Genomic DNA, 27,361 nt, shown 5'->3' with positions numbered 1-27,361 from the left:
AGGTGATAGTTTGCTTTTCAGAGTGGAAAACATTGAAATGTCGTTAAGCTTTACACCACCACTCAACCTTTTATTATTTTAATTGTTTGGCGAGTAAATTCCACTTTAAAAAAAAAAGTCTTATTACCATGGTTTCCGTTGGTTGCCACTTTTAACGATAGGCTGTAGATTTGCGGAAGTCAATTATTAGCCACCCCCCGTAAATTGTACCTTATTTTCTTGCCCAATAAAGGCTTCATTTATATGTAATGCATTTCTTGATCTAGATGAAATTGTTTTACATTCGTCTTGTTTTTTAGGATTTTATAGAGTGAAGAACTATTTATTGTGTTGAGAGACTCCACACTTGGGATGTGAACAAATCATCCTCTTTGATTACTCTGTTAGTTCTTGTGAAATATTTCTGATTTCCTTTTCTTTTGATGGCTTCAAGCAATCTCAGTAAAAGATGTTATTGTACTTCACTTTCCAGATTCAGCATACACCACATATGCAACACATTCAGACCATTTGAACTGTTAAGACCGCTGTGTTGTATAATATTCTAGGTTTCTCTGATAGGAATAGAAGTGTAAAGATTCATTATTGTGATAAGGATGTCAGTTCTGTGTCCTTCTATAGAAGTGAATGTGTTGTGAATTTTTTTATTTTGTAGGTATTATCAAGATAAATATTTTTTCTTTTATAATTATGGCTAGCAGTTGTAAGAAACTACTATAATATGCAGGTGCTGTAGTGTAGTTAACGAATAGGGACGTTGGGTTTTGTGCTCACAGATTAGGTGCTTACTGTAGGGGGATTCATGGATATGTATTTTGTGATTCATTGTTTAGATATGATAAACGGTAGCTGTTTTTACAGTATTGATTTTTTTAAATTTTTGTCAACTGTCTTCCTACGTCAGCTAAAATCAAAGTCATTCAGAACAATTTGATAATAACTCTTTTTTAAGGCTTAATAGCAGACATTTCTGGAAATAACACATTTTTGAAAATTTGACTCGATCGCCATAATAGCATTATCTAATAGTATAAGTGTAGTAAACAGACCTTACAATAATAAGAACAATTTTAAGTTAATTACCAAAATACCCACGTTAATGTGCAAAAATAAATAAATAAACAATTTTCAACTAAATGTGAAGGCTACAAGTTATGTATAAATTCAAATGTTATTACGAATATTACTTAATGTTTAGTAAACAAAACTATTAACTTTCTATGGAATAATGTATGTTAAATATCGCAATTACATTTAAATTTTTAATAATAGATTTGCATAACTGCTGAAGAGAGTACAACATGAAGTATGGTTATAATAAAGTAGAAGTTACAGTTTATAATTTGGTCTAGAGCTAAAACAGATGGCTTCCATCAGATTTGTTATCCTTTAATCTTCAGTCAGATCTTCTGTCGAGTCTAATAAGATCCGATTGAAGATTTCCTCTAAATCAGTTTTATTATTTTTTGCTGTTTTTCTCTCTCTCTCCTAATCTTGATGTATTCGTGCTGTAATTCGTTAGGCCTACCACTTTTACTCCCTTTTTTGTAACTGTATTTTGGGCGGTGTGGTAGTAAAAGAAGTTTCGAAGAAGGCCTTCGCCCATTACGTTTTTCTCTTCCACAAAGTAATTATACTCGTATTGTTGAACTTACTTCTCAATCAGAAATTGAACTTAATCCCTTAACTTCTTTAGGACTAAAAACAATCCTATTTGTTCTGTTAATGAAAGTCCAAATCTCTATACACCAAGTTCATCATGAATATTAATCCGAAACTGATTAGAATTTTTTTTAAAAAAAACGCTATGGAGGATATAAACGAAAAAATTTCTACTTTAAATAATAAAAAAAAAATGTAGTTGTGATAAGTTAAATAATTCAGCAACATTTATGTTTATTTGAAATACGAAATGCTTTCCTGAATGTTTGATAACACCTTATGTGATAGCTTGATAAAATTTTATGTAATAAGTTCTTTACATTAGTTAAAAAACTTCTAATTTAAGGTACTTCGTGCTTAAATATTCATTTAGGGAAGGGATTAGCTATAAGGTTAGCATACTGGACTCCCACGCGGAGGTCCCGGGTTCGAATCCAGCTACTGACCCTTAGATTTTCTCTTCCTAGGAGCTTCTTACAGCTCACTGTCCGGTGATGGACAGTGTTGTCTGTAACGAGAGAACACTGTCCGGAGGCCGGCAGTGCACTGAAAAAAGCTCCGGGCGCCAATAACCTTAGATGTTGACGCGCCTTAAATCATAAAAAAATTAAAAAAAATATTCATTATCATTATTTTGTATTTATTTAAAAATTCTAACCTCTGGTACACCGATTCTCTTCTAGTTTTGAATTATTTTCTTATTAATATTGTACTGGTAGAAGAACCGTTTTAAGTTTTACAAACAGGATTTCTGAGCAATAACTGATGTCACTCTTCTTATCGCTTAAAAATGAATATTCCAGAAACAAAAATAAAATAATAATAAGATAAAATTGATAGAATTTACCAGCTATTTTATACGAAATATAAAAATATCTTAGTCATTTTCGGAACAATTGATTCATCAAAATGGCATTTGCTGTTCTTCGATTTTAACGACCAGCTGTTGACGTAACCTCCCAGCGATGTGTGTAGTAAACTCCACTTAATGAAGTATCAAATTTGAACTTCGCCCTTGACTGGCAGATATAATCTGTTCTTTAATGTCTCCTTTCTGCTAAGCTCAAAACTAATGTAAAAGGAAAATAAGAATTGCTCCAGATCTGAATTAGAAAAGTAGATATTCAATCCTGAGTAATTTGTATGTGTAAGATCTTTCACAATATTTGGTAGCTTTTATTTTGGTAGTTTAAGTTTAAACTGCAGTGTAAATTGTTAATAGCAGCAGAAGTTAAAACGTTGAAGTTAACGCAACTTACGTTGCAAAACTGATTTTTATAACTTTGAATTTGAGCTATTTTTTGTTGTTAAAATTATATAAATATTAATAAAAGAATATTTAAATTGAATATAGTTACATTTTTATCTTATTTTCTAGAATACCTTATTCAGCCATAAGGAGTACATCCACTCTAAGAAGACTATTTCAATTGTGGTATCTCGGACCTGAACATAAAGAGGAGCTTTTAGAAATAAAATGTGACTCTAACTCAACAGCTTCTGGTCTCTATAGGTAAGAATTTTAGAACTTAAAAAATAATTTAAAGTTAATCAATTCTTATAATATTAATATTAGATTTAAGTGAGTATCAGTGTTTATTTTCTATGACCAAATTAAAAACAAATTAAAATTGGTTAATTAGTAATGAGAATTTTGATTAATAAAACAAAACTCTTAATTTTTCTCCAACGTTTCAAATACGTAATCGTGTTTAAAGGGACGTTATATTATGCGACTTGATCGCAAGTTGCAATGATCTATTGTGTATTATTATTTATTTAATTCTGCAGGGCGTTAACAGAAAGGCATGATTTCTATTCTTGCGATACTGTTAGAGGTGCCGTTACAGCCCAATATATCCGAGATCTTAAGGTATGTAAATAATTCTTCTAAATTCTTCAATATATCTTATCTTTAATTTTAATTCGTGTTTATTGGGGGAAAAATCCTCTGGTTGGTTTGTGATTGTCCGCACAGTGTAGGTGGTAATGATTAATGAAAGTTTTGCGAGTAAGTTCAATAATAAAGTTATGCACTTTATGAATAATTTATTAGCTTAAAAGAGAATTAAATCGTTTACATAATATCTTTTGTAAAACTATTTTCAATTTGGCCCCTTCATATGGTATTTATACAAAGAAAGAAGTTCTAGCCACTTCCATTGATTTCTTATTTAAATTCTATTTCTAATTTTAGTACAAGCTTTTATTAGATTTTAGAAACAGTAATTATGAAAACTGATAATAAAAATTGTTAAAAAGATAAGAGAGGATTTGCTCGGCCGTAGAAGAGTGACACCTAAAAGCCCATCCAGCTTTTACCAGTGATAATGTGTTTATTTTTTAACTAAAGAACACCTATAGTGCACCGAAAAGGTGTTAATGCGTGTTACATTAATAAAATAAAAATTACATTAAACAGACCATGTTAGTTAGCCGAGGAAATCACAGTTCAGTTAGAAACCAAACAGAAACAGCTTGGAGGGGAAAAAATAGTTGACATTAAATCATCATAATACAATTTATTTGCAAACTAGGGTACCATTGCTTCCATCTTCAACGAAAGTACTCCACTTGGCAAGAAATATGTGTTCGACATAAGGAGGACATGTAGAGAGGTTCATGACGGTGCTAGGAGGGCATTGTACGCGGCCAAAGTTGAAGCAGCGGCCGTTGCGGCTAATTCTTCAACTTCATGTGCCAGTGGAGATTCTTCATCTGCAGATGCTCTTGCCATCATTATTGACGCCCTTACCTGCAGGTGAGCATTTTTATGGAATGTCGAAGGTCATTTTCTTATGAATTTAAACAAAAATTGATTCGAATCATTTTTTTTAATTTAATTTTATTTATTTTTTCTACTTTGACTAAACATTACAATTACAGTTTTATAATTATATTACGATTTCAAAATTACAAATTCTCTTGAAAATAATTTAACAAAGTAGATTATATAAAGACATGAGTTACGATTGTAATTAAATATTTCTTAAATTCATGTAGTCCCAGATGTTAACACCATTAATAGTAGTTATGGTTATTTCTCCCTTAATCTTTTATCAACTTAAACAAATCTCTAGAATATTGAACGAAATGAAAGTTGTATTTGTATATGGGCAATATTGACACTCATATTTATAACCATATTTAAAACATGTTTACAACCAATTGGTTGTCGCATCTGTAGAGCATTGTTTGTATCATCTATTAATTTCGATATAATATTTTGTAAATCTTGAAGGTGCGTTTTCAGAAGGTCCGTTTCCTACACCTAAGTTAAGTTTAAAGAGATTCTATGGTTATTTATTTTTATATATTTTGTGTTATTTGTTGTTCCAGGGTATGTATGGATTCAGCCATAGACACAGTGTTTTTCCCATGTGCTCATGTACTTTGCTGTAATGATTGTGCGCAAAAGCTACGCAATTGCCCTTTGTGCCGAAGCGAAGTGGATACAGCTAAAAAGCTCTATTTACCAACTCAAGAGCTCGGTATTAAGATACCTCCAATATAATAATTAGTAATAAGAGTAAGAAAGCCCTCCTCTTAAGAAGGATTTTCGTTATTTAAAATTTAATGAATGAAAAAAAAAAAGAAGTAAAATCTCAAAAAATAAAATAAATAAGAATAAAATTTACAAGGTAAAAAATAGAGTTAATATATATACATATATTAATAAATGTGTATATAATATTTTTGGAAAGTTTTATGGAATAAGAAAACTAATAATTATGGTCATGTTACTACGTTAACGCTTTTTAACATTCTTTTTTAAGTTTTACAATTCATCTTTTTCCCCAGTTTTTTTTCTTTTATTTTGTATAAATGAGTGTAATTTTGTATACTTTGTTGTATTTGTCAATTTTTGTAAAATGGATTTTTTTTTATTTAAATAAGTTTATTCTTAATTATTTTTTAAAACTAATTTGCTAGTCAGTTTTCAAGTTTTTTATTATGTACATTGTTTTCTCTCTCTACAATTATGTTAACTGACTGTAGATAAATAAGTACTTATTTGATTCTTTTGTTTTATGTACACAAGTTAAAAGGTAAAACTTAAATTTTTTTAATGGCTTACAAGTTTTAGTTATCTTAACAATATGTTTATTTGGCAAGAAATATTTTTAGAAATCATATTTTAAATAGTTTTTTTGTTAGACCTCGTAACATTTAACTGCTATTTGCTACAAATTTCCTTTAATAAGTATTATATATTCTTTTTGTCTATGATAATTTAAATAATAAATGAAAGTAAAGCCTGGTTAGTCAAAAATAGCGGGGACGTCTTGTCCGATACTTGTAAGTTCATCCTTAGAACGTAAAACAAAATAATTCTGGAGCAGAATAGATTAGTAGAGCATGTTTTGTTTCTCTCGTAGACTCATTGTGAACCTTGTATTTATATTTTAGTGCGATCAGAGTGTAAACTCATGGCTGCCTTGAGTTAAAAACAGATTTGCCTTATCAGAATTATCCTGAAGGATTGTACTGCCTATGATACACAGTAGCGTGCTCGACATCAAAATTGTTTCAAATGCTACTCATGGCTCCCTCAATGGACATTTCGCGAGGTTAAGTGTAGCCAGCAAGCACTTAAAGGGGGGGCCCATAGCTGTACAACGCGATTCGTTAAGCATTCCGCGAGAACCTTAGCTCTTGTTGCATTCTAGAGCATTCAAGTATTTTGTTAAATTAGTGGCTGGCAAGCTTACTACGTTCAACGGGGGTTGTAAGTAAACGTAGGGCATGTGAAATCTTAACTGTACCGAAGGAAGAAACTGCAAGTGTCTTTCACTGAGAAGATCGCTTAAGACTAGAATGAAAAATCTTTCAAATGATTATCTTCATTCTTAGAACTTGACAGCAAACTTACTGTAATATTGTTAGAAGATAGTACTGGCATACATAAATGACAATTAATATAGAATTAAATTTTTATTAGAACCCATTTTTATTTTATTTGTTTTAAAGGTTTTTCTCTCAAAACTATTGCGAAAGAAAAATATCGTTTAAAAAAAAATACCGGTTTTGCCTTGTCTTCATTCAAAAAATTATTTTTTCTTCATAAAATAAAATGTATAAAAAGGTAAATATGTTGTTAACAAAGAGATATATGTATAAAATAAAACTTATATATGTATTTGTAATTGTGTGATAAAAGTGATACTGAATTTAATTAAAATAATATAAAGTTTTTAATATAACTAAAATTTATAAATATGTTAGGTTTAAAATTATGGACACAACAAAATTTCATTAATACTTCTGAATATTATACAGAATTTTGGGTGTTTAAAAAGGTTTTTGTACTCTTTATTTATTAATAATACTTTTCTTTGTAATGAACAGTTAACACAAATTTTAATTTTTTAAAAATTAACTATAATGGAAGGTTTTATGTATTGAAGCTGATAGTTAAGATTGTTCTGATGCATTCTCTTCAAAGTTACCGCACTGTTTGTGTGATATCTCTAGAAAAGAATCATTTTTATCTCAGTGAGTGTATGAATCTGTGCTAAATTGCAATCATTTGCTCTTAATCATAAAAACAATAATTAATTCAACATATTTTAATCACCCTTTTCTTTAATCTATGTATACTGCAGTGAAACCGAAGCTTTTTTAGTTAATCTTTTAGGATGATTGAAAACGTTAATACATTTTTGTTCCGCACTTAGTGAGAATTCCATAGCGTGATTTTTTTTTCACTGGCGAGTCCACTCTGTAAATTTGGGTGAGAGGCAAACAAGAAGAGATATCGGGAGATGATAAGCGGTCCCGTTTAGTACCTTATTTTTTTGTAACAATAAAATTGTTTAATTTTTAAACAAGTTCGAACTATTAATGATTTGATGGCAATTTGATCTGTTCTAACGGGGTTGAAAACATTTCATTGTCGACATTATGACGTACTGTTTACAATAAGTTTAATCATCTAGTTTTCTTTTAATCGAGTAAACCCGTTTAAAAGTTGATTTAAGTACAAAGCGTAGTTTTTTAAGGCAAAATATAATAATTAATACATTATACTTACTTTTGTTGGACTAAATTTATAATAATTAAAAATTAGTAAGGAGTGTGCTCTCGGTACCAACTCTCTTTTATGCAGATAACACCACCTACCTTGCACTGTTTCCAATAGTAGTATAATTTTTGCCCAATTCTCGTGGTATTTATTATTATCAGAGTCACATTCACTCTCTGCTTTCCTTATTATTAATATTTGTTGGGAGGGAAGGGTATTAATGTATAACAATAAGTAGTGTGCCCTTACTACCTAACTTTGTTTACGTCGGTCTGCAAAACAGCATTCGTGGCAATATTTTATATTCTCGAAACATTTATTCAAAGATCAATCCAAAATTTTTACGATCATCGATTTTTATGACACCATTAATAAATTTGCATTATATTGCAAAAAGAACTGATACAAAAACAAAATATCGCAGTTGCAAAGATGTGAAATGTTTTTTTTTAACCACTGATGTAAGCCAATTAACTGCTGACAAATGTACATATATATATTTTAAAAGTAAAACAAAAGAAATAATGTGATTGTTTTTCTGTTGTACTTTTATGAAGAGTAACAACAGTTCTATATCTTATCAAAATAATAATATTTATTATAAGTTGATCTCCGATTATTATTATTTTTTTTAATAATATAATAATTAAATAATATTTAAAAAATGAAATATTGTATTCAGATTTTATTTATGTCACACGAGGGGAAACAATTTCTATTTCTTTTTATTTTGTAAGATTTTATCGTTGGAATAAAAAGAAGAAAAAAAAACACTGATGTTTTTAGTGAATTATATTTTAAAATTGCCTGTTTGTTACATAAAAAAAGAAAGAAATAAAAAAAAAAACAGTCAAGTCAAAAATTTTTGTTTCTCAACAATCATTGATTATGCAGAGATGTGTAATCAAAATCCTTCCAGCTTGATTACGTCTTTTCAATAAGTCAATCGTTGGATCGATCATTGGTTTCTAGTTTAAATTCGGACAGCAAGCAGCATTATACTACTGGTCCTGTATTATACTCCGGGGGAGAAAAAAATCATTTAGTATCATCTATCAGAGGAGGATCCAGCAAATTACCCTGTGGTTGGCTGGTAGCTCCAACATACCATAATGTATCTGGTTAAGAAGGTAAAGAAAGCTTAGAAAAAAACATAATTGGCACACCCAATTTTTCCATAGAGTTAGTATTAGTTTTCCTATAATCGTGTAAAGAGTATATATCTATAAGTGCAACAAGAAGTGATAAAAACTGAAAAAAGAAATTAATTTCAATAAAATAAGTTAGTTTCAGAAAAGTCCGTCAAAGAGCGCCACTTAACAGACAAGTTAATAAGTAGTTTTAAAAAAATCCGTCATAGAGCGCCACTTATCAGGACAAGTTAATAAGTAATTCCAATACAATCCGTCATAGAGCGCCACTTATCAGGACAAGTATAGCACTGCTAGACCTCCCCCCATATACGTTTACAAAATTCTATTCAGTAAGATCTTGGACATGGTGGAGGGTGGATCGCTTTGTCGCTCATCTCTCTAATTATATCTAGTCTTAACATTTAACTTCTCTGATCATGAGAAGTGTCATGGAAATGTGCCAAGTGTAGGTAATAGATTCGTGGTAGAAAAGAGGAATATTCGCTCCGAAAGTCGCGGCTGAAAATAATGGTGTCAAGTTGAAGCGTAATGGTAAATGTGTTAAGGAAGTTTAACATAGAACTTTCCTACATAAAATTTTCCTTTAGTATATTTTTCAGCTGGAGGGTGGATCGCTTTGTCGCCCTAGACTTGTGCCACATCTCTATCATCAATTCTCATAAAATGTGAGAACTAATAAAACGTAAGAACGTACCTTTTCATTAGAAATTATAAATAAACAACGCCCCACCCTCCTCGCCCTGCAAATGTTACTTGCTTATATAGACTGGATGTACTTTTACACACTCGACAAGGAAGATTCATTTTTGCATTTTTTTCAACCTAAAACAATTTATTTCAGTTCACTTCCGGTATCATTAATTAACACTTACTTAATACCACCTAATTGCCATAATGCCTTAATTAAAAAAAATCCAGAGGAAGAGTAATTAAAAGAAACAAAGAAAATTAATAACAAATCAACTTTAGTTCATACTGTCTCTCCTAGGAAGTGGTTCAATCACAGTTTATACTTGCATTTTTCCAAAACCATTCTTCTTCTATCGTCATCCTCCGAACGTTATTTTTGTTTATTTCTTCTACTCACCAGACTCAGGTGGCCATTTTTTTTTATACACTTTTTCTTACTATTTCGCGGGGATACTTTATATTTCTAATATTTCACTGTAAAAATTGTTTTTTTGTACCGATTTTGTTTATAGCTTATATTTTACTTATTGCCTTAAACCGTGGAGATTTCTAAATGTAAAATATGTTATAAATACTAGTTCTACGTGTAATTTAAGAAACATTTATTTTCTAAACTATTAAATTTAACCAATAAACAATGAAATTACTGCTTAGAATAATGAAAATTCTTACGCAGTTTATGCGAATGTATTTGTGTATTCCTTATAATTTTTTAAATAGATAAATGATTCCTATTTTTGTTATATGTTAACATAATGTTAGCCAAAATACACAATGAATATTATTTTTGTGTAAAACTTTTTCTTAAGATAATATCCTTTCCTTTCAAGTCCAGTTCAAGTTTTAAGATACCTTAAAAGCGCTGCGAGAATTTTAAAAGGAGGATATACAGGACAGGATGAACTTGAAGGTAATAAATGATTCAGAAATAAAGAACACTTAATATTTGGTAATATATAAAAGCAGACATTTTTATAAAATAAAGTCACAAACAGAACAATCATTTATTTACACATTTCAAAATAAATAAAATATATATTATCTAAAAACGAATCCTTGCTATAAAACTTGTATCATTAATAAGGCACTTAGTGTATATGAGCTTCATGTTGCACAAATCTTTAAGCCATTATAATCAGACAATAAGCTATCGTCATGAATTATAGGGTGTTAGCGAACAAGGTTTTAATGTACCTTCCTTCACCCAAGATAGAGCACACTTTGATATATTTTTCATTTTTGGCTGTAAATTAAATGTTACACAATGCACATAAATAAATTGGAATGTAATGAGCATAATCAATACCAAATAAGTTTCATAAACATTACAATGTACAAAAATCAAATAATGAAAGAACCCTTGAAGTTTCTTGATCAGTGGAACCACGTCTATTGCAAGTGGCTATGTCACTTAGGATTCAACTTATTAAAGGTTACATTTTACTTTACTTAAATATAAAGATAAAATTCTTACTTCCTCGGACAAAAGAGTTAATCTGGCCTCACGATGCACCGACTCATTGAATTCATGAAATCTAATATAGTTGGCATCTTCATAGTTATTCCTATTAAATATGTTCTGTTTGCTTTGTTCTATACAAGTCTGTACCATTTCTTTGTACTTTTTAATGTCATTATCATAGCTGAAAGAGAAAGTTGACAGTTCTGTAAAATTTATTGATGATTAAAACTAACATGTAATTAGAATCGCAATCTAAACTGTACAAACAAAGTTTAATGGAACTATAATTAAAACTTTCCGATAGTTACTTTAGATCCACTTTTAAACGGTTTATAAAAAGAGTTGATTATAATATAATGTACTTAACCAAAAAATAAGCTTTAGTCAGGGCAATGGCTTTTTGAAATTAACTTAAAAATAGAATTTACAGTTCAAGTGTAATATCTACAAAATATCTTATGAATGAAAAAATAAAAAATACTTACAGTTGAACAGCTGATAGGTTTTTAGCATTATCTGTAGAAATCTGATAAAAAATTGTGCTTGTATATTCAAGCACTTGCCATAAATGATTTTCATGTTTTGACCAAACTGGAAATATACTAGTTACATTTAATTCGTGAGTTTCTTCATCTATACTTGGATGAAATATTTTATCTTCAAAAATGACAGACTGAAAAATTTATAGAAGATTATTTTATTAAAAAATTTCGAGTATTTTCAACTTTTAAAATATTAAAATTTGATTTTGTCAAACCTATCTGATACTAAAAGTATGTAAACAAGAAATTCGAATGGACCCTTCAACCACCCATAACTGTCTCATGACGGGGATAACCAATACTTTAAAAAATTACATTGCTACCGATTTGTCCTTCACCATATCTGCTTACAATTTAATGGAAGTTCCCCCAATCAAGAGAGAATCTATGGAAGTACGATTAAGGAGGTTACAGTGAACATAGGTTAATAGAGAGGGTAGGAAGGTAACTAGTGATGAGAGGAGATGCCTTTCTCCATTGTAGAAGAGATTATGTTCCTAATTGAATTTCACTTATCTTTTTAATAAGAGAAATATTTTATTGCTGATTTAACTATCGCATCTGCTGAGAAATATTTACATAATCCAGAACAGATTTATTAGTTTTTTTTTCTTAGTTTTATAACTTCAATAAAACTGTTTGGTTGGAGATCAAAATATATATCATTTTTATGAGTACCATCTTTATTAGATCTTAAATACTTTCTAATGAATATAAAAACAGTTTTACTCACAGGTGGCGGTGAATCTGGAAAACTTTCTGATATTTTAAACGTAAAACGAAAGATTCCACCTTTGTAAATTCCTGACCGGACAAACAATACGCCAAACCACACTAAAAATTAATACGTTACTTAAATTGTTTACTTCTGTAAGCATGAAAAACAAATGAGACATGTACTTTTCAATTCAATATACACTTAGTTGGAAAAGGTAGCATTCCATTCAATGTTCTAGAAGCGGAAGCATATTTACTATGGCGTGAGAGGGAATAAGTTGGGAGGCCAGAAATGAGCTGAATTTTACTGAAAATGAGAGAATGATCGCTGCTAATTACGATAAAGTTCTTTTAGAAGAGTTGGCTTGATTGGTCGGGGAACAATTTCAAGCCCATGCAATGGACATTCAGATCATCAGATTGGAGGAAATTAATTTCATTAAATAGATTCTAGTTGTTCGGCACGTTTTCTGGACTGACATTCTTCCATTTGTATTTTGGTTAAACGTATATGCATATATGGTAATTGATTAAATTATTTATATTCGCATTGAAATTTAATAATTCACTTACCAAGTCCCGAATTTGCTGACGGTATTATGTATAAACCAGGTATTAAGTTCTGGCACAAAAGTTTGCTAAACATATATTAACAATTAATTTCCAACAATTACTTATAATTCCCTGCATATGAGACAATTGTACAAATCTAATACTTACTATTCAGAAATTAATGCATACTCTCTTAAAAAATCTTGATATGGATTTAAATCATCGTCAACTCTGTATTGTTTAGGCCTATCCAACATACGAGCAGATATACCCAAGAGGGAATCATTTCCTACTAATGAATGAAGCACTTTTCTAATAGATCCATGTCTTTGGAGATTTTCATTGCTTTCTTTTTCAGTTAGCTGTAAAATGTAAGCAATTATATAGCACTACCAACGAAATAATCTTTAATAATATTGAATTAAGTTTTATTCGTACTATACTTGCTGCATCACTTCTTCCTGCCATATTTATCTGTCACCTGATCCAAATTTCACCAAGTGGTAGTAACATTCTTTTAATTACGAATTTCTAATCAAGAAACATCACGAAAGCAAATTATTAATAAAAGCTCTAAAATCATGATCTCTAAAATTGATACAAATGTAACCTTAACAAATAAATATTTTAAATGACCTACTTATGTTACAATGTTGCCAGTTACAAGTTCCTCAAAAAACATTATTTATTTATTTTGTAAAACACAAATCTTGGTATTATTTCCAACTTAATATTTACTTAACGCTCATTTAAATGTATTAAGGGTAAAAGTTCAACATAATAAAATCAATGAGCTACGAAGGATTTTTTTGTTGATGTTTAATAATAAAATGAACCTCACTAATTAACAACTTTGTTTGCTTGTTTTTGTTTTTCACAATAATTTACTACTGTTGGTTGCAGGATTGATATGATTTTTGTACTTAATTAGTATCCTTATTCTAACGCGACTTTTAATATTCTATTTCAGTCGTTCTCCATCGTTGCGTGCACTCCAACTAGAATAAATAAGTATAAAGAGTACATTAAATCTTTCTCATTTAAGAATAGTCAGGAAAACATAATAAGAGTATGGTCAAAGTTTAACGAGCGACGGGAACTCTTCACTAGTTTGTTTTTTTAATTGTTTTATTATTTTTTAGAAAACGGGCCCTACGATTTTATGATCTAACTTGATGTATTGATTGCATTCGTTCATATAGACTTACTTAAATAAGTATCTCAGTAATGTTAACTTCGTCTTTGGGCAATACTGGGCAAGAAGTCTGGTTACTCTCGACTATGCAACATGCAACTTTCTAGTTAAAAACAAAATCTCATATTACAATCTCAGGAAGTAGTTTTTTTCAAATCTCTATAAATCTTTTTGAAAGAGGAACACTCTCAAACCATGCACTAATTTTCATTGAAATCTAAGAAAAATTGGGCAATCAAGCTGTTAACAATGTCTTGAATTCTTATCAGAAGCATTTATAGGCTCTTAACTTTGCTTACATACAATCGATTATAATAACACTTTTTTAATCATCTTCTAAAAATACAAATTTTGAGATCAACCTTTACGTTTTTTATGGCAATATTTTTTTAAGAAGAACAATACTAGTAAAGTTTCATAAAATTAACAATATTTATAACATCTGATTGTTAGTTGCTACACTTGTTCGTTGCAATGTTGATTAGAAGGGGTCTATGAATAATGGAGTGTAGATGTTAAAGGTGTATCCTTCCCTAGCTATTTAGGAGGTGTCTTGTTTCTTGTACCTAACATGTTTTCAGTGAAATAAATTTTATGTATTAACTATTTTCTTTAAATTTACATTTAAAAGAAACATTTGCTTCTTATTAAAGGAACAAAAGAAGATAGTCATACTTCGTATTTCTTAACAAAATGGTATTGAACACTTACGTTAGCACTGATCAACTAGGACAAGGTGCTAAACAACCCAAGCAGGATGATCAAGAAAACGAAGATGTAGAAATTTCTGATATTTCTGATGAAGGTAATTATTTAGGCCTCTTTCCAATATTTTTAAACATGAGATAGGTATATGCAAAACCCTTTTTTTTAAATTAATTTTTTCGATTTTGTTTTCGCTTCTTATTTTTCAATTTTTTTTCCACGTAGTGGTGCCGAAAATCAACTCCCTGATCTTTAAATGCATATGGACATAATTTAAGTTCTTGCTCCTTGTTAACTAATTTTCTTTAACCTTAATTTAAGTGTTTTTTAGTCAAGTACATCTCTAAGAGGCTGCATAATACCCACGTTACATCAGTTAACGCACAAATATTGCCATCGTTTCAAACAATGACCCTTCAAATCATTACCTAAATCCCTCACAATCGAAGGTAATCACTTTCGCCAGGATTTTACCTGTAGTGTTTGCTCTGATTGCTGTAGGCGCCGTAACTCAAAGTAATTGTATTCTTCCTCAATATACATGTTATTTCCATGTTCATCGAACAATTGCTCAAATCTTTTTAAGTGCACATTGCCTCCACTTCAGTATAGTATTTCACATGAGAAATTTTCATATTTCTAAAGCTTCCTAGGTGGCTCAATTGTATTTATATATATATATATCAGCACATCTTAAATTTAAAACAATTAGTTAACAAAATACATATATTTATATATAAAAATCTAATTACAATTTCAGATGTGGAAAGACTTAACACTCAACTTGACCAGTTAAATAACGCACTGGACGTTCTGGAACAGAAGAATGAAAACATACAAGCAAGATTACTTGAATTATTAAAAAGCAACAAAGAACTCAGAGAAGAGCAGTCAAGAGAAGAATCATAAAGAAAATAAAGGAGATTAAATTCATGATTCTTTTGATAGTTTTTGATCACGGACTTATCAGTATTAGATTTTTTCTTTGTTATAGTTTTAATGTGTAAGATTACCTTATCTAAGTTAGTATATCCAAAAAACTTTCATTAATAGGTGCAGCGCATGAACAATGAAATTGTTGATATACATAAAAATATGTTAAAAGACTAATAAATTTTATTTCCCGTCATGTTTATTTTATATAAACATAAAAAATAAAAGAAAGAGTAATTATTGCCAGTTTCAGTCATTTATTTTTATGCCGAGGTTTCGGCCTAGATATTAGGTCACCTTCAGGTGGGTAATTTGATTGATTAACTATTGTAATTTTTTTATGAAACTGATGAATAAGTTGCGATGTGTTGCCGTTGTAACAATAAAAGCTTAAACGTTTGGGCTTTTTTTAATGAAGGCAAACCCAAACGGATAACTGTTGGGTATATAACTTTTTTTCCGTGAATGAATTTCTCTAGGATGAACAAATATGTCAGAAACTGGCAGTAATTTCTCTTTCCCTTGCATGAATTTATTAGACATCAAAACAGTTCTTTCCATGCATTTTTTCTTTATTCTTCTAAGATTTTTTCCTTCTAAGAATAATGAGTTGTAAGGTGAAAAGAGCAATTTATATCTAGAGGGCACTGAGAGTGTATGTCGAGGTGACAATGAGCTGAATAGGGCTCCAATCACGAAGAATGATGTTTAAAGCGCTTTTATCTTGGTGTAAACTGCCAACAACTTTAGGTTAAACATAGCGGCCGGCAGGTTTTACTGAATTTGCATTTAGTTAGAATACGTTTTCAAATAAAAATCATTCCTCAACTTTAATTTTTGTGACTGAACATTGTGCGTATAATTACAACTTTTTGTTTTTTGCCGTTCATATTACTATTTGGTTGCTTTATACTTTTGACAGAACTTAACCCATTGCGAAATTGTATTGAACATTTGACTTGTCTATTGGTAATTAGTATGTTCTATCGCTTATCGCAAATGTTCATTCTTCCTGGCTAAAACGGCCCTTGACACTATCTATCTTGTCTTCTGACTTAACCAAAAATAATACCTCATGACTTCTTTTCCCCATCATCATTAACTTCTTTGCTCTGATTGCCATCCACGTTTTCACAACTTTAAATTGGTAATAAGATGCAGAACAGACTTTAAATTAGAAATTTTATCGTTTATAAATATACTAGGAATGAAATAAAACTTAATTTTATTTTACATCTACTGCAAGTCCCTAGGTTTTATATATTATGAGTGATCGAGAAGAGCAGTGTTTAGGCTTGGGATACTCTCAAGGATTCCCAGGTTTCTAAAGTGAGTGCCAGAACAAAGCGAGGTCGAACAGATTCTTTCTCGGCTAAAAGTCAAGTGTTCTCTTCCCAACTTTAGATACTTTCTAATAAAAGGATCATTTCTAGCTGTCATAATGTGTGAAATCTTCCTAAGGGGTAATGAGCATCAGTATACAACTCCTTACTGAACCTTCTAGAAAAATCTTTGGAAGTGTTTCTGCCTGAAACACATCTTGTAAAAGCGTAATATTTCTTAATAGTAAACTCATAATGCCTTTTCTGGCAGTTTTACATGAGATTCCAAAGTAGGGTTCAGCGTTGGACCTCAAGACACCTTTCTGCAAATTTTTCGGCCTCCATCGGAAATTAGGCTGCACATTTTATGTAAATTCCAATTCCAACTTTGAATTGTGACATAAATTGATACTGTCCATTGTTACCGCCGTCTGGTGAAGAAAGAGACAATATTTAGTCTCTTTTCTCTTTATAAGGTAAGGAAGGTACCGTGCGAACGCCTAAAAGACCGATGGTGTTTTAATGTAGGGAGAGCTGTTGATAGGTCTTTAAAAAAAAAACTCCGATCTAAATGTGGATCTCATTCTTACTGGAAAATAATCTGGTGGGGTGAAAATGAGATCCATATCCTTCAAAAGAACATGGGGTGTAATGATTAGAAGTCCACAATCAATAGTTTAAAAAATTTATAATTGATCTTCCCTTTCTTCAAGCAATATGAAATGTGTTTATATAGTTGATAGAAAAACGTCGTTAAAAATGTAAAATAGTTAAACTTCCGGTTAAAAAATAAATCCGATTAAAACAACCGGTTTTAAGCATTTAACGTTTCTTAATAGATTGTAAAATGAAACGACAGTATACTTAAAAAGATGAACTTAAAGAAGAGGCTAACTTATCCTTTCCCCGAATGGCCCCATAATATTTTTTGACGAATATTTTAAATAAAAGTTATTAAGTGCTTAATAATAAGAAGAATAAGTTAAATGAAAGTAGTTTAAGTTGTCTTCTAGAAACTGTAAAACTAGTAAAAACCTTAAGTAAAAACATTAAAGTATCCTACCAGCCGAGGGACTGTGATCGTCATCTTCTTGCATCCGTGAGAGTATCCAAGATAAAAAGCCCTGCGATGTTTTTTTGTTCAGACGTAAAATTTATTTACAGGCAGTTTCTAAAAAAAATGTGCGCTCAATTCAAACATTTTCAGTGACAATTTAGTATAAAAAATATGACAATACTTCCACTTACCATAGAAGAGAAAAAAGAATATTTTTTTAACAGTTCACAGAAATATTTAACAATTGAAACCATTTTGTTTTATTTTATAATTAAAAAAAAAAAAATTATAAAAAGAAGCTAGGGAAGAAATTCAAGGTAAAATACTTAAATTTGAATACACCACAGTAAGGCTTTTCTAAGTTACTGGCTCGCCCGCAGGGTGAATACATAATTATTTTATAGTTTTTCTAACATCACATAATACCTGTAAAGTAATTATTTGTTTGTAATTTTTAATATATAAATTTCAGTTAATATTTCGAAAATGTTCTAGACTTATTTGCTGTTAAAAACGAATTATGCCTTGATAATACTGATTACTGACTACCATACAATTGGTCGGAGGCTACACTTCTGGTTACATCGTGGGCTCCGTACTCCGTATGTAGGTTAAGACGAATTCTATTTTAACTACAAACAAATGCAATAGTTTACAATTAATTTACAAAAATGTGGGCAGACACTATTCTAATTGTTTTCATTTCCATATGTACTGCTTTACTAGGTGAAGGTGAAGTATCGAGATCATATTTACCTTAGAGAAGTTAACAAGTGCGTTCTATTTTTTAACAAAGTTTTAAATCTTCCTTTTGCGAATAGGACTCACTTGGCTGATGGTGTACAGGACGGAGAAATATCAGAAACTTAAAACAGAAGTTGAACGGCAAAGCAAGCGATGTAAGTAATAGCTAAAATTGTTAATTCTACAATATTCCTGCATAAAAGCCAAATAATTTATTCAATTATTAGTGGAAAAAAGAAAAGAAGCCCATGGAGATTCATTGGATAAGCAGCACAAAAAGAAAATTGAACGTGAAGAAGAAAAATTAAAAAATAATAACCGGGATCTTTCATTTGTAAAAATGAAGTCTATGTTCGCTATTGGATTTGCTTTCACCGCGCTACTCAGTATGTTTAATAGTATGTAAGTAATTATTGTTTACCATACATCTCATAGAATGTTTAATATTGGGTCCTTACAAAAATTCTTGCATGAAATATTGGATTTTGCAAGTAGTTGTCACATATTTTGATATTTTAGATTCGACGGAAAAATAGTTGCTAGACTACCATTTGTTCCAATTTCATGGATTCAAGGACTGTCTCACAGAAATTTACCTGGAGAGGATTATACAGAATGCTCATTTTTGTTCCTGTACATCCTCTGTACCATGTCCATACGACAGGTATTAATTTTAACTGTTTTCTTTGTATCACAGCCATTCCAATAAGGGCTCAGTCGAAAGATATGTCCAGTTTTATTCTTGCAAATATTAACTGCTATCAATTTTTTTAGAAAGATAAAATTGCTTTCACATAACACACATAATTACGACATTGTCCTCTGTGATATGTCGATGTTCTCTTTAAAAGATCAATGTTTCTTACATAAATGCACTTCATCCATTTTTTGTTTTGTTTTTGGCTTAGAACATACAAAAGATGCTTGGATTTGCTCCTTCAAGAACAGCAAGTAAACAGTCTGGAGGTTTATTCGGACCTCCTCCTCAACAACTGCGATGATGAAATTGATGGAAATGTTTGACGTTTTCGTTGATCTATTTTTATTTTTTCTTTATGTGTATAAAATTATCAAGTTGTGTTCTTAGCAAGACCTTATTTATTTACCGTTGTACAAAAATTTTTGACCTAAAGTTATATTATTTTAAATATTTACTCTTTTTTTTTTAATAAAAAGAAATTCACAAAAAACATTGTAAGCGTTATATTTTTTATAAAATTTAAAATGTCAAACTATATATTTTCTGGGTTTTACAAAATTCAATGAATTTAAATAACGTTATTATTGCTATTGATTTATGATCCGTGTTCTCTAAAGCACAATCTATTTGTATATATAAATATCAGCAAACAATTCAAACAATGTTGCTTTCCCAAAGGGGTTTGTCTTCGATGTAACGTTGGAAACCTAATCTACTCAAATCAATAGTATTAAATTGTCCATCAACAATCATTTCCATAAATGCTCTACCTATTGCAGGAGCTTGTTGAATTCCTATAAAATGCAATGCAAAAAACATATTTTATACACATAATAACAATATTTTCAATTATTTAAAAATAATAATTAAAAATAATTAATGAGAGATTTTCAAGCTTTATATAAATTTTTCTTTTTTAATGCTAGAAAAAATTACTTTGACCTGAAAGATATCATATATTCTGTACAACATTGTAGGTCATAATAAATGCTACAATGTTTAATATTCAGAACTTCGGACTTAACAGTATTTTATACGCCATGGAAGTAGCATTAATTCAAAACTTATCTAGATTATTTTAATAGGCAAGATTTTGATTAAATACACTTTCTAAATTGAAAAAGCCCAGGACATTCAAAATATTTAGGAGCCTCTTTTACAGGTTTAGACAGAAACTACGTCTTAGATTCTGAGTCTTACGGGCACACTTCGAAATCAAGTAGTCTATTTTCGGTAAAAAAAAAAAAAAAAAAAAAACTTGCTGTCCTATTTGAGAAATTGCTCGGGTAAATGAGTTTTCAAATTTAAAACAATGTTTAAATTAAAAAAAAAAATATTTTTTTATTAGCAAGAGATCATACTTTCCAGTCAAATATTTTATGCACTGCGTAAAGCTTTCTTAGATGTATGCTTTTTGAAAAATGCTTCACTACTAAAAAGTAGAAAAGGTTAAAAAGAACAGATTGAAAACAGATGTGAAAAGAGGCTTTTTTTTCAGAGAGGATTAGCTGAGTGGATTCCTACTCAAAGATTCTGGATTCGAATCCAGTTGCTGGCTCTTACGATTTTTTCTTCCTGGAAAGTTCTTACAGCTAATTGTCCGGTGATGGACCATGATGTCTGTAATGAGAGAAAACTGTCCGGAGACCGGATGGAAAAAGATCCGAGCCAATGACATATATTGACGTGTCTTAAAATAAATATAGGACTTTTGTAAGAATTTTTTTTTGGGGGGGAGAAATCTACCTCCTCGAGGAGTCAGTAAATGCTATAAGGAACTGCCATTCGAAATGATATGAGGACTTTCGCTTAGCCAGGTTTGAGGTATTAATCAATTCCACTCACCCCTCCATCTTGCTGAGTGATGGTAAAACGTAGTTTTCCAGGTTTTGGGTGGGATATGTCTTACCACAAACTGGTGGAAAGTTTGGCGCAGGAAAGGCTTCCCGATCACTGCATTTCCTAGAGAGTCTGACATTAGCAAGGGGGCACAACATAGCATTGCAGGTCGCAACGCACTGTCATATCCCGCAAAAAAAGCGAATATGGTTTTTACATAGTTTTTTCCCAATAACGCAAGTTATGTAGCACGAACATTTAGGACAATTTTAAGTAACAAAGCATGCAATAAATTTAAAGGGCACACTTACCATGTCCACTGAATCCAGTAGCTAGATAAAGATTATTATATCCTGGATGAGGGCCTACAAAAGCATTTTCATCGAACTCATTAAAATCATAAAATCCTGCCCATGAATTTGTTAACTAAAATTTAAAAAATGAAAAATAAGTGATACTTAAATATGGCAAAAACAACTTACTTTTACTTTTTCTTATTTTTATTTACTTTTTGTTTTTTACTTACTTTACATTTTTCAAAAACTGGCGCCCTATGTGCAATGATAGGCCATACTTTTTCTTCAAAATAATTTTCTTCAACATTTAAATTATCAACAGATGGTTCTTCAGCTTCTGGTGGGGATATGCCGCACACATAATTACCTCCAATACCTTCCCTCCTTTATTAAAATGTAACGTCAGAAATATTTCTTACTTTCTTAAGTCAAGATTTTTATTTCAATTTATTAAAACTGAAGTAAAAGTATATTAAAAAAATCATAATGATCTGTCTCTGCTTACGATTAAATTAGATTGTAAGTGCCAGAGGACTAAGATCGGTTACCAGTGATGGCAAAGCATTTAGACGTACGCTGATACTGACAACAGATATCTCTACCCATTGTACAAAAGCTGTACAGAAGTTTGTTGAGACTACTGTGCTCTATAAAAAAGCATAGGTAAGATTAAGAGTTCTCGGCCTGTTCCGCGTCAAAATAAGCGGTCAGTTACCGATGGGACCGCTGAGAGTATACCTACTCTAGCAGAGTCTAGTGGGATGAAAATCTGTCTTGCGTGTAGGCCCTAAGTAAATGAATGAACCTAATCCAATCGGATAGTCCCATTTCAGTCTGAGCTCAATTAGTGGGTTGCTTATATGAAATATTTTCTTAAAATGAAGATTGGGGAACCAGAGCCCCTTAGATTCCCCTTCTATCTTCGCCAGTAATGATCAGCAACATATTTCAGGGAACGTAATGCAATACACGTCATTGGGCCGACTCAAAGGAGTTATTGCAAGCTTAGCCATCATTAGGCTCACCGAGCTGGGTATTCAAAGAATGACTCGACCTATAGCTAAGGAGGAAACCTCTACTTTTTATTTAGTAAAACCTATCAAAATAATGACCTAACATCAAATTAAACAAAAGAAATACCTAAGATACGCTCCGGTATAATCTATAAGTACAGGAGTATTCATTCCTGGTCCATCTGGGCAGTGAAGGACATGCACATACCGTTTCCTACAAAAACATAAACCAAATTGTTTGCAACATAAAAATCCAAAAGTAATTACTAATATTTTTTTTTTTTAATTCTGGTATAGCTGATTAGTGCTAGATTACACAAACCTTGGTACAACTGGAAGAGATGGACTTCGGAGTCCTATTCCTGTTCCCATACCGGCTAGACTTCCAATTTCGCCCGACATTGCACCTGCTGCAATTATACAAATTGCGAAATTGATTGATTTCTCCGTACCATCAGGTAATTTTACCTAAAATAACAAAATAGAAATCCTAAAATTGCGATTTATGTTCCAGTACTGGATAACCTAAGATTTAGCACCCTTCTCTGTAAAATAAAACCGAATGCTGAAGAAAATAGTATTTACAAAATATATGTGTGAGAAAAGAGAAAGAGAAGAACCGAATAGCATAAGAAAGGAGGGTAAGTGAGAAATCCGCTTGAGATGTGCAGTCATTATAAAGTTTTACCAGTTGTAGAGGTCCTTTAAGTTAAGTTGTAGGTAATTGTTTCAGGAAATGTCACAAGAGAATCAGACACAAACCTGTTCCTATTTTTACTAGAGCTAATCAGCAAATTTTCGAAACTTTCGTGACAAAAACTTTCTCGTCCGCTTTAATCTAAATTCTCGTTAGTTTTAAACTATAAAACGAGAACAAGGTTTCAATTTTCGTGCTTGATAATTAAGAACAACTTTACAAATTTTATATTGAAACAAAGAGCGGAAAATAACTATCAGTTAAACTAAAATCGGAAATAAAAATTTAGATTTCAAACAAAAAATATTTAAAAACAAATTTATAATAACTGTAATATAATAAAAATGGTTCAGGCTCATGAAATTATTTTATTGTAGTATATATTTCAAAATAATACATTAATTTTCTCCAATAAAACTGTCACTACCTAGATAGCTTTAATTTTACTAACTATAATTTTTTTTTTTATTGATCGAAAGACATTTTCATACCTGTAAATCTTAGTATAAAGTGTAAATGATACATAATGGGTGGTTTTGGGTTTTGAGAAAGGGATGTTTTATTAAATTATCATCATATTAATTCAAATCTGAGAACCTTCGCTTAATTTTCTTCACATTGGATGATATACGAGGTGTGTTCAAAAAGTAACGGGAATTTTCGTTTTTTGAAAAAAATATTTATTTATTCATCTACATTAATATTGTCGCCTTCAAAGTAGTCCCCTTCGCATACAATACACTTGTGCCAGCGCTTTTTCCAATCCTCGAAACACTTCTGAAACTCGATCTTTGTGATAGCTTTCAGCTCTTTCAGCGATTCGCTTTTAATGTCATCTATGCTTGTAAAACGACGGCCTTTTAATGTTCTCTTTATGTTTGGAAATAGAAAAAAGTCACATGGAGCCATGTCTGGCGAATATGGAGGCTGGGGCATCGTTAAAGTTTTGTTTTTGGCCAAAAATTCACGAACAAGCAATGAAGTGTGAGCAGGTGCATTATCGTGGTGCAAAATCCATGAATTGTTTTGCCACAAATCCGGGCGTTTTTTTCGGATTGCTTCACGCAAACGGCGTTGAACTTGTAGGTAGTACTCCTTATTGATTGTTTGACCTTGTGGCAAGAATTCATGATGCACTATGCCATTAAAATCGAAGAACACAGTGAGCATAACCTTCACATTCGACCGCACTTGTCGAGCCTTTTTCGGTCTTGGCGATCCAGAATGCCTCCACTGGGACGATTGAGCCTTAGTTTCGACATCATATCCGTAAACCCATGTTTCGTCACCTGTTATAACACGTTTCAGTAGATCCGCATCGTTGTCGACTTCATTGAGTGACTCTTGAGCAACTTCCATTCTCCGCTGTTTTTGTTCGAAATTCAACAATTTTGGAACAAATTTTGCTGCCACACGTTTCATACCCAAAACATCCGAAAAAATTTCATGGCATGAGCCAATTGATATGGCAACATCATCAGCGACTTCTCTGATTGTGATTCGGCGATCGTTCATAACCATTTCTTTCAATTTTTTCACGTTTTCATCGGTTGTTGATGTGCTTGGACGTCCAGGTCGTTCGTCATCTTCAACGTTTTCGCGGCCATCTTGGAAACGCTTATACCACTCGTAAATCCTTGTTTTACTCATAGCAGACTCACCATATGCCTTTATTAACATTTCACACACTTTATTTCATTTTTTACGCAAAATTTAATACAAATTCTTTGATCCATTTTTTTTAACAAACAAAAATCGCTAAGCTCAAAAAACACGTCTAACCTTAACGGCTGCCACTTAAGAAGTAAACAATGAATATTACTGAAAATTTTATCGTACTTCAGGGGCATGTGTACCAACATAATAAAAAAAAAAAATTTACAATCAGACTCTCCAAACCCGCGAAATTTAAAAATTCCCGTTACTTTTTGAACACACCTCGTACGTACTTAAATCCAATTTTATAATTATTTTAAAAAAAAGTTTTGGAATGAGCAGGGTTCATCATAGTATACAAACATTTCTACAAGGCAGACAAAATTGTCCTATACTTTCTAAAAAAAAGCCTGGCATGAACACACACCTTTCTCTCAAATTCTGGTTGAACCTAAACGAAATATAAAGTTTGATCTATCTTGAAAAATGTTTGTAAAGTGATGACAACTTAGGCAAAATTTAGCTACTCACCATAGAGTAAAAAGTCAGTCCACATAAAAACATACATAATTTTGTTTTTAATTAAACGTTAAGTAAGTGTTCAATAAAAACAAATGTTTAACGTTTCAAACGCTCAAACATCTGCTTAATGATCCACAATTCTATTACTGCAACGGTTGAGAATCATTAAATATGTTATATTCTAATGCACTACACTAATTAGTTAAATAAAAACTTACAAAAACTTTCTTAAGGCTGTCATACTTCGGAAATAAGTCATCACCGATAACGTTACTTTCATCATCAAAACCAAATTTCGTTACCTCACCTGGAATGAATTGTACACCTAGACTTATTGCTTTTCTTTTAAACGCTTGAAGAAGTAACCACGGATCAAACCTACGGTTAACATTTTTTGTCCTATTTTTGTAAGAATAGAAAGAAATAGTTAAATTTAAACTTTTTAAATAAATATTTACCATCCTTCATTTTCCAATCCATGTGAAGCTATAGCAACGCCGTCAGTATTCAGCCAAGGGAACTTTTCTTTTAATTTTTCCGGAGATAATAGTTCCACCTTAGCTCCTAATGAACTAACAAGTTAAGTTATATTATTAAATCATCTTAAGTTACATCTATACATCTTACAATACCTTCTCCAAAAGAAATTTCGTCTGTACATATTACAAGATTACAAACGAAAATGTAAATGTAAATACAAATGTAACTTACGTTTGCAAATTAACATTGTCTATTACTCTTTGAACATGTTTCTCTGAAGCCAGAAAAAGGTAACCGGCAGGATTGAAGTCAACACTAGGTGGATCCTCACCTTTGATACTCAGATGGTGTTTAATATTTCTTAAGAATTCAGCAGAATACAGAGACAATTCAATGTTTTCCTTTAATGAAAACTGCTGCCTTATACCTCCAACTGATAGTGCAGTTGTAGATTTCGAATACTAGAACAGAAAATCGCTGTATTATTAAGAATTCAAAATAATAATTGCATTAGTCCTAAATTTCTAAAAATTACACTTCATACTACCTCTAAATTACTAAAGTTACCAGACTTTACCGAAGGATCTTTTTCGACGACAATAATTTTGAGTCCCTCCAAAGCTCTTTGCTGCAGCCAGTATGCGATAGAAAAACCCATAACACCTCCACCTATTATAATAACATCGCAATGTGTTGGAAACTTAGGGGACTTTAATACCTTAGCCCTACCCAACATTACATTTTTCATATCTTTAAAATCATCAGCAAATATTCTAAATGTTTTTTTAAAAGGGTTTTCATTTTCATTTAAATTAATTGGGGATTTAGAACTATAAAAGTTTGAGCTCATTAAATGGCACATTCTAGCATTCAATAAACACTTATCAATTAGCAGATCTCCAGAATTTGATACAAATCTTCTTAAGAATTTGAAATAACAACTAGCCATTTTTCAATTGTGGGGCTAAATTTCAAGATAAAACGGAAGTGATCACGCGATTTGCCACTATACACTTAGAATTTATACTGGAAGATTAAAGCAAAGTAAAAACTCCAAAGAGCGTGAATATTTAACCCATTTTATCTCAAATTTATCATCATTTTCCAAGAGGGCACTCAAAATTATTGTCTATTTTTTTCCACAATCACCGATAATTGTTTACAGACTTGATAGTCACACTATTATCACTCTATAACCTCCCGTAATAGGTTCACATTCACACGCTCATGTGACCTTCTTTTATTATCAAACATGCCAACGTATCCAAGAAAAAAACATTGCTGTCGCCATCGAGAAAATTAATTAATTAATTAATCGTCCACTTAAATAAATAGTTTTTTTTTTAGTTTTTCTCGAAAGTGGGTCGGACGATTTTCTTCAAACTTGCGTTTTAATTT

At 31.1% G+C, this 27,361-nt stretch overlaps 5 protein-coding genes across 10 annotated transcripts in view; 3 read left to right on the top strand and 2 right to left on the bottom strand.

Moving 5' to 3' along the window:
* Window positions 1–8,386, top strand: part of LOC141456099 (E3 ubiquitin-protein ligase MYLIP-like) — a 63,294-nt gene extending 54,908 nt beyond the window's left edge. For all 3 annotated transcript variants that reach the window (XM_074131768.1, XM_074131767.1, XM_074131766.1), the window contains 4 exons: window positions 3,041–3,175; window positions 3,454–3,535; window positions 4,200–4,423; window positions 5,002–8,386. In XM_074131768.1, coding sequence (XP_073987869.1) covers window positions 3,041–3,175; window positions 3,454–3,535; window positions 4,200–4,423; window positions 5,002–5,176 — 616 coding nt within the window. In that variant the 3' untranslated portion in view covers window positions 5,177–8,386. The remainder of the gene's footprint in view (window positions 1–3,040; window positions 3,176–3,453; window positions 3,536–4,199; window positions 4,424–5,001) is intronic.
* Window positions 8,387–10,465: 2,079 nt separating this feature from the next.
* On the bottom strand, window positions 10,466–14,272 carry LOC141456082 (protein crossbronx homolog). 3 transcript variants are annotated; one of them, XM_074131716.1, is made up of 9 exons: window positions 14,013–14,272; window positions 13,445–13,802; window positions 13,243–13,335; window positions 12,973–13,166; window positions 12,826–12,890; window positions 12,269–12,369; window positions 11,479–11,666; window positions 11,006–11,174; window positions 10,466–10,774 (listed from the first exon to the last, which is right to left on the bottom strand). In XM_074131716.1, the coding sequence occupies exons 3-9, from the start codon at window positions 13,270–13,272 to the stop codon at window positions 10,685–10,687; spliced, it is 837 nt and encodes a 278-aa protein (XP_073987817.1). In that variant the 5' UTR covers window positions 13,273–13,335; window positions 13,445–13,802; window positions 14,013–14,272; the 3' UTR covers window positions 10,466–10,684. The 3 variants fall into 3 exon arrangements, with proteins under 3 accessions (XP_073987817.1, XP_073987819.1, XP_073987818.1); XM_074131718.1 differs by lacking the exon at window positions 13,445–13,802; XM_074131717.1 differs by lacking the exons at window positions 13,445–13,802; window positions 14,013–14,272 and having other exon boundaries at window positions 13,243–13,437.
* A 163-nt stretch (window positions 14,273–14,435) lies between these two features.
* Window positions 14,436–15,833, top strand: LOC141456087 (uncharacterized). 2 transcript variants are annotated; one of them, XM_074131730.1, is made up of 3 exons: window positions 14,436–14,547; window positions 14,653–14,804; window positions 15,465–15,833. In XM_074131730.1, exons 2-3 carry the CDS (start codon window positions 14,693–14,695, stop codon window positions 15,611–15,613), a joined length of 261 nt encoding a protein of 86 aa, XP_073987831.1. In that variant the 5' UTR covers window positions 14,436–14,547; window positions 14,653–14,692; the 3' UTR covers window positions 15,614–15,833. The 2 variants fall into 2 exon arrangements, with proteins under 2 accessions (XP_073987831.1, XP_073987830.1); XM_074131729.1 differs by having other exon boundaries at window positions 14,484–14,804.
* A 2,736-nt stretch (window positions 15,834–18,569) lies between these two features.
* LOC141456085 (calcium load-activated calcium channel) lies at window positions 18,570–19,846 on the top strand. The gene is made up of 5 exons (XM_074131725.1): window positions 18,570–18,748; window positions 18,838–18,915; window positions 18,988–19,162; window positions 19,280–19,424; window positions 19,669–19,846. The coding sequence occupies exons 1-5, from the start codon at window positions 18,688–18,690 to the stop codon at window positions 19,759–19,761; spliced, it is 552 nt and encodes a 183-aa protein (XP_073987826.1). The 5' UTR covers window positions 18,570–18,687; the 3' UTR covers window positions 19,762–19,846.
* A 101-nt stretch (window positions 19,847–19,947) lies between these two features.
* On the bottom strand, window positions 19,948–27,187 carry LOC141456078 (FAD-dependent oxidoreductase domain-containing protein 1-like). Its single transcript, XM_074131708.1, has 9 exons — window positions 26,511–27,187; window positions 26,195–26,424; window positions 25,942–26,055; window positions 25,702–25,861; window positions 22,931–23,076; window positions 22,736–22,822; window positions 21,826–21,979; window positions 21,611–21,725; window positions 19,948–20,254 (listed from the first exon to the last, which is right to left on the bottom strand). Exons 1-9 carry the CDS (start codon window positions 26,910–26,912, stop codon window positions 20,115–20,117), a joined length of 1,548 nt encoding a protein of 515 aa, XP_073987809.1. The 5' UTR covers window positions 26,913–27,187; the 3' UTR covers window positions 19,948–20,114.
* Window positions 27,188–27,361: the final 174 nt, after the last annotated feature.

The sequence above is a fragment of the Rhodnius prolixus genome, unplaced genomic scaffold, assembly GCF_049639745.1.
Source record: "Rhodnius prolixus isolate KJV_2025 unplaced genomic scaffold, Rpr scaffold_4, whole genome shotgun sequence".
Lineage (NCBI taxonomy): Eukaryota > Metazoa > Arthropoda > Insecta > Hemiptera > Reduviidae > Rhodnius > Rhodnius prolixus.
Note: the sequence above shows the minus strand (reverse complement) of the source record. Positions and strands in the feature narration are given on the sequence as shown.

Bases quoted from the DNA above. Each gene is read 5' to 3' on its own strand.
- LOC141456082 (XM_074131716.1), bottom strand. From the start codon at position 13,272: ATGGCAGGAAGAAGTGATGCAGCAAGTATA. The intron at 13,167-13,242 runs GTACGAATAAAA...TACATTTTACAG, and splicing joins GAAGTGATGCAGCAAGTATA to CTAACTGAAAAAGAAAGCAA. The intron at 11,667-12,268 runs GTGAGTAAAACT...TAAATTTTTCAG, and splicing joins TTCCAGATTCACCGCCACCT to TCTGTCATTTTTGAAGATAA.
- LOC141456087 (XM_074131730.1), top strand. From the start codon at position 14,693: ATGGTATTGAACACTTACGTTAGCACTGATCAACTAGGACAAGGTGCT. The intron at 14,805-15,464 runs GTAATTATTTAG...TTACAATTTCAG, and splicing joins TTCTGATATTTCTGATGAAG to ATGTGGAAAGACTTAACACT.
- LOC141456085 (XM_074131725.1), top strand. From the start codon at position 18,688: ATGTGGGCAGACACTATTCTAATTGTTTTCATTTCCATATGTACTGCT. The intron at 18,749-18,837 runs GTGAAGTATCGA...TTTTGCGAATAG, and splicing joins TACTGCTTTACTAGGTGAAG to GACTCACTTGGCTGATGGTG. The intron at 19,425-19,668 runs GTATTAATTTTA...TTTTTGGCTTAG, and splicing joins GTACCATGTCCATACGACAG to AACATACAAAAGATGCTTGG.
- LOC141456078 (XM_074131708.1), bottom strand. From the start codon at position 26,912: ATGGCTAGTTGTTATTTCAAATTCTTAAGAAGATTTGTATCAAATTCT. The intron at 25,862-25,941 runs GTAAATATTTAT...TGTTAACCGTAG, and splicing joins GGATTGGAAAATGAAGGATG to GTTTGATCCGTGGTTACTTC. The intron at 22,823-22,930 runs GTTTGTGTAATC...ATGTTTTTGTAG, and splicing joins TCTCTTCCAGTTGTACCAAG to GAAACGGTATGTGCATGTCC.